Source organism: Coptis chinensis, chromosome 5 (assembly GCF_015680905.1).
Source record: "Coptis chinensis isolate HL-2020 chromosome 5, ASM1568090v1, whole genome shotgun sequence".
NCBI classification, from domain to species: Eukaryota; Viridiplantae; Streptophyta; class Magnoliopsida; order Ranunculales; family Ranunculaceae; genus Coptis; species Coptis chinensis.
Window position 1 is genome coordinate 17,321,214 of NC_141460.1, and position 6,547 is coordinate 17,327,760.

Here is a 6,547-nt window from a genome sequence, read left to right on the forward strand (position 1 = left end):
TTACTGGCATTATATGGTTTCATCAGCACCTTAGCAAGCTTTTTTTGGGTTATCTTTATGTTATGAAAGATATTTCCAAAAACATGCTTGTTCCAACCAGTTAAGTTATCTTTGGTGGCATTCATCTTGGCAATAACATTACAGTCAGGTAAATGTTTCACCACAGAGTTCCAAGCATTATCAATGTAGGGCTTGCAAGATTCATCCTTTAGCCACATATCAAAAAAACAAAAAGGTCTGGGGGCATGGGCTTCCTTTTTATTCATGACAATGTGGAAGGACAAATGGTCAGATGAAGCATTAACAGAAGTGGTGACACATGCTTGTGGGAACTTAGCCAACCACTAAGGAGTGGCTAAGGCTCTATCCAGCCTTTCAAGCACATGGTCACCTGGTCTCCTATTATTGTTCCAGGTGAACTTTAGCCCTCTAAACCCTAAGTCCACCAAACCAAGGTCATTAATCAAACAATTAAAGTCCTCCATATACTTATTTAGCTTACTCCTACCCCCAACCTTCTCATCCAGAGATGATATGACATTAAAATCCCCAAACAGACACCAAGGTCCAGGGACTAAAAGGGCTACATCCATCAACTCCTTCCACACCCTTTTCCTTTTACAGGGAACAGGGTCTCCATATATAAAAGAAAAATACCATATACCATCACTATTATAATTCGTAAATTTACCTGTTACTTGGTTTTTTGTAGCCCCAAGAATCTCTAGCTGCACTCCTTCCTTCCAGAGCACTGCTAAACCTCCACTGAGCCCTTTAGCTGGCACAGGGAAGCATCCCTCAAACTTAATCACCTTTCTAACTTCCTCTATTTTCCTCCTGTCCACTTTTGTTTCAAATAAACAGATCACATCTAACTCCAACACCCCAATTTGATTCTTTAGATGTTGAATCGCCGTGGTAGAACCAAGACCCCGGCAATTCCAAGCGTAGATCGTCATTTATGTGAAGGTAATTGTGTTGGGACAGCTGCCGCGAACCCTTTTGCAGATCCAGATCCTGAGCTTCTTGTGTATCCACTGGAGATGGGCATGTCCACAGACTGATCATCCGATTGGTTGATGCTCCCAGTCCAAGCCCCGCTCTTAGACTCTCCATCTTGTTCCTCATACTCTATCTTATTAGCTGTTAGATTCCTTAGATGTGAGTCATCCACTGCTATAGGCGTGGGTTGAGTCACGCTTTCATCAGAGTCATATTGTGTCATACTTCCCACTTTTTGTTGCTGGGGGATTACTAATTTACCTTGCCCATGTTGTTGTTCACTCGATTCGCTGGAGATGGAGATGATGAGTGCTTTTGGTGGTATCAGCTTATGCCCTTTTCCCTTTTTACGCATTTCATCAGCTATCAGACGATCTTTTTTTTATCTGTTAATCGCATTCTGCACTCCTCGTCCTAGCAGCCCCTCCTATTTTGGTTTGCTTTCCATACTCAGAAAATTTCTTTTTTTGCTCACAGAGCTTTCCTCTCTCAGATTAGAGTGGGGGTTAGAATTTTGAAAAAAGGAGGAACTGGTGTCAACTCTAGATCTGCCTTCTTTCCCCCCTCTTGGATTACGAGTAGCCAGCTTTTTGTAGGTTTTTCCATGCCTTCTGACCAATCTAGCCAGCTGGAATATCGAGCTTTTATGGCATTAAACTCAACTGTGCTTCCCAAAACAAGCCTCCCATCAACTACAGTGGAAGAGATAAGGGTTGCGTGGAAATCCAGAGCAGCTTTAGGGTTTGGTGTAAGCTGGTTATCCACCTCCACCTGGTCTGGAGATTTGTGCCCTTTGGTCTTAGGTGTGTTGCACGCGCTCAACAAAGTTTTCTCCAACACGATTTCTTGGGCCTCCTCCATTATGTCCCATGTTGGGCTTCCACCGTTGAACCTCCGTTGGTGGGCTTCCTCCATCGTGTCCACCCTTTGCAGGCCCTGATCCATATCTTCAGCACCCACCCCATCCATTTCATAAGGCCCCAGCCCTGATCCAGTACAGCTATCAGGCCCCATGGGTGTGCTTAGAGAGAGGCCTGACTGTTCATCTCTGTGTCCTTATCAATCCTATCCTCTGTATCACTAGTTGTTAATGTATCAGTTCTGCCTTGTTTTGTTTGTTCCCCCATACTGATATCCTTAACGGCTCTATTTTGTACAGTAGCCCCATCTTCCCTCTGAACCAGATTCCTATGCCAGCTATCCCCTGTCGCACGTGCCCTCTGAACAACAGCGTGTTTCCTATATCTTCCCTTGTTGTCAGCTAGAATCTCGTCATACCGTGGTATTTAGGGGGGTTCCTGAGAAGGTGATGGACTGTGTGCCTCTGCTAGCTTTCCCATTAAAGAACTTATTGGCCCTAAGCATGCTTTTGAATAACGGTTTGATATCTTTGGTGGATCCCCCACATTTGTATTGTGCTCTAATTCTACAGTTGTGATGATCATGCCCAATGACTTCACAGAAGTAACAGAAGATGTCAAGTTTTTCATACTTTAAAGTCACATAGAAGGATGATCCTGTTTCCAATCTAATTATAAGGTCTTTGGTGAGCCTTTCTTTGATGTCCATGTCCACTCTGACCTTAGCTACTGGCTTCGTGAATTCCATTGGGCATGAGAGATCTACTTCCTGGACTTTCCCTAACTCAGCTCCAATTTTCTCCATATTATCCTTGTTGATGCGTAGTCTTGGTATCCCCCAAACCTATACCTAGAAGTGCACTCTGTCAAACAAATATTCCTCTATATCCTCTATTCTTTTCCATTTTTTAACTGAGAATATATGTCCATAAACTATCCAGGGACCATTATTAGTGACAAACTTGTATTCACTCCCTAGTTCAAACACCACCTTAACATGTTCCGGAGAAACCAAGCCCATGGTTATCTCTCCCCTTGTTTGCCAGATACGGTGTAGTTCTTTCCCTAGATCCGCCATATCAATTGGGTATCCTCCATATAACTTACCCATGACTGTACGCTGTTCATTGGTATTGTCTTCTTCATTGCAGCATTCTATTTCAATCTCTTTTCTAAAGGAGAATAAGCTTTGTAAGTAGCTTCTGCTGAATGCTTTCCAATTTGCTAGCATTGGTTGTTGACGATTCTCCTGTGAGGATTGTTGGTGTATTGGCCATAGTCCTTAACATGTAGATGCTACAGGTTTGCTGAACATATGAGAGGGATATATTACTAGGGGTTATGGATCTATAGAAGGGTAGGTTGTGAACTAGAAGGAGGGGGAGGGACTACAGTGATAGAGCACAAAGAGATGTGTGGAGATAGTGAGAGAAGGTATGGTCTCAAAGAGCCAAGGTTACGAGACCTGGTGTAACCAGGAACTAAAGGTGGTTTTTAGCTGCTATAGCCCACAGGAGAGGCTGCCATTGGAGTTTGGACCACAAGAGATTTGTTTCTTGATCTATCCGGGCCAAATGGCTAGTACGATCGAATATATATAAACTTCTATCTACACCTTTCTTCAATTATCCCAGAGGGACACCAACTAATGTATCCTGCGCCAGGTACATTCTTCAATTATAGGTAAGTACAGTACTAACAAATTGCAGCTAAAAACAGATGAATCCCTAGACAAAATGGAGAGTGCACCAACATAAATAATGTCTCTTGGTCCCATGGGTTTTACCACCCACTTGCAACGTCACCCCACTGGAGTACTTGCCAAGGACAATGGATTGAAGGATACTCTTTTGGGCTAATGAATAATTGCTTATAGCAATATAGCATCATACAAGATTAATAAGACACTTGAGAAGAAAAAAAAAATATATCAATTCCTTATATGTTGATATAAATTCGTTAGCTATTTTATTATACTAGAAGTATCAAAAAATTATATTAAGACTTTGAGTAGATTACAGAACCATATCTTACCGATTAACTATATAAGAAATCGTATTTTGGGCTGTTCAAGTCCCACTTATATTGGACACTAGCTCTATCTCTTATTTAATCCAAACTCCTATCTCTAATCCAAACTCTTATCTAATCCAAATTTTTATCTACTCCACATTCTTATCTAATCCGAAACCTTTGAGTCCAATTCTTAGTTAAATTTCTTTTCTTTCTATTATTACTAAACTGCCCCTACATTTAATTAACGGCTCTAATCCTAATATCGCTATTCCGCTGGCATGCGTCGTCGACATCAACTTTCGTATTGTTACGTGATGGGTTGGGTACAGTTTTCACAATCATTTTCTTTTGCAATTTTTTCTGTGCATCTTTTATTTTTTCTGTGCATTTTCAGCCATAATTTTATTTAACAACATTGCGTCCTGTATACATTAGTTTGACATTATTTCATTCTCGATATGTCACGAATTTTTCCCAATTGTCCATTTTCCTATCGTTTACGTTCACACGACACTTTGTTATACATTCCGCTCACTCTTTTCTTATTCCATTTTTTCCTTGATTTTTCGTCTCTTCTTTACCATATGAACTTTGTTCTCATGCCAAAGAGGGGGCGGTGTTTCGACCCCTACCTAGGTGGCAAACATCCATTAGTAGGGGTCTCTATTTTATTCGTTTAATCGACAGGGTTAACGCCCAATTTGCAATACCATGGATCAATGTACAAGCCCATTAACTTATGTGTCTAAGGCTGAACCTTAGCTACATGACTTGCCACTAATGTACGTTAATTTATGTCCAGATTCGTTCCTTATCAAAAAGATAATTATCAGTTGAGAGTTATATTCAAAGCTACAAGAATACTTGAGCTACAAGGAGTCTCTACTCTACCTATATAAATAACAAACTATTTTTTGTACAGAACTACGTTCTTAAGACTTGATCCCATCGATAATTTGGGTACGTAGGCAACCACAAGGTACAGTCTCATCATTCTCCTGATCACCATCACTTTTCTAACTACTTTTCTACGTTATTCGTCTCTTTCGTTACCATTTAGTGTTTTGATCATATTTGGTTGAAACAATCAGTCAAATCCAATCAAAAGTCCCCCAAAAGGGCCACAAATTGACTTAACACCTACGCTAGGGTAAGTTTGATTCAACTGTAATTACCACTCAAAGGCTAATTATCAGTCAAATCCAATCCATTGTACCTCCAAAAGGACCACAAATCAACTTAACACCTACGAAAGGGTTAAGTTCGATTCAACTGTAATTACCACTCAGAGGCTAATTATAAGTCAAATCTAATCTACAAACTATGATCCACGACTACGACGTAGCACATCAATTCACAACAAAGTTCTAAGCAACAAACGACATCCAACCTACAAACATAGAAAATTCAATTCACAACAATCTCCATTTCAAACCAGGTAAGACACATGGTCTCATTTATTATCTTTCTTTACACCACTGTTCCAAAAATAGTGATCTAAAGAAAGAGGGGTTATGTTAGTACCCTCCACTCTCAACCACTCGTGGCAGCCCACGTGTACAGATTCTAATCACAGGTCGGCACCACGACCTACAAGTACTACGCCCTAAGGTCAGGTCGTCCAGATGACCTAGGAAATATAACCGCTGCGCGCTACAGTCAACAACAACATTAATGAGAGACTTTACTCTGTAACGATCTCCAGGTCTTTACTTCGTAACAGACGCATCTAGAAAGGGAAGGGACAGCTCTACGCCTAAAAATGGGAAGCTCAATCTTCTCCAAGAGAGGGGGGGGTCAATCTTCAATCTCTAAGGAACTATGATTGGTTTGATTCGAGTCTATCCAAAGACTCGATACATAGGCAACTCTTCTCCAAAGGAAGAGTGTAGCCACTTCTCCATCAAACCCGATCTCAGGTTGAAAGTGTAATTCCATACCTAAAGAGGGGGTAACACTAACTAACCCTTACAACTTTTGTAAGTAAATCTGTTAAGTATATCTATAAGCGTATTTATTATTTAATTAGGTAATTAAGCCTAGCTAGGGCACATCAATTGAAGCCCTTGTTACATATGTTTCTTACACCAATGTACCATCTCAGTTTTTTTTTTTTAAGCAAAAAGGGAATTGCCCCCATAGAAATGGAGGGATTCCCTCAATGGGACTAACACTTACACATGTTAATTAGGGATTTTGCCGAAGCTCTATCAAAACAAAAGAACGGAGGTGCTCGACCTCCCCTAGATGCTAGACTATGAGCTACAATATTTAAGGATCTACTGATATATAAAGTTTTACCGTCATACAACTTTGAAGAAATAAATAAATATCCTGAGCAACAGAGGCCGCTCCCCATGATAGCAGTCCTGATCACTTTTCCATGGCAGCAACAAAGTTCATACAATTTGTCAAGATCATCAATTTCTCGACCTTCATTTTCCTAGCTAGTTCTATTCCTCTGAAGATGGCATGAGCCTCTACCTCTTCTGGATCTCTAGCTATAGTCTTGTTGTGTCTTGCACCAATGCAAACGCCATTATTATTCCATAAAGCAAAACCTAGACCGGCATGGGAAGTTGCATCCATCCATGATGCATCTGTTGAGACATAAAACCAATCTTGGCCTATATTAGGCCAAGATTCAACTAATGCACTTTTAGTGCATT

General features: G+C 40.7%; 1 protein-coding gene across 1 annotated transcript; it reads right to left on the bottom strand.

Annotated features, from left to right (window-relative positions):
• Positions 1–344: 344 nt before the first annotated feature.
• LOC147496928 (uncharacterized) lies at positions 345–959 on the bottom strand. Its single transcript, XM_086562703.1, has one exon. The coding sequence runs from the start codon at positions 957–959 to the stop codon at positions 345–347; it is 615 nt and encodes a 204-aa protein (XP_086418829.1).
• Positions 960–6,547: the final 5,588 nt, after the last annotated feature.

What these genes read in the sequence shown, in the direction of transcription:
- LOC147496928 (XM_086562703.1), bottom strand. Translation starts at nt 959, where the DNA reads ATGACGATCTACGCTTGGAATTGCCGGGGTCTTGGTTCTACCACGGCG.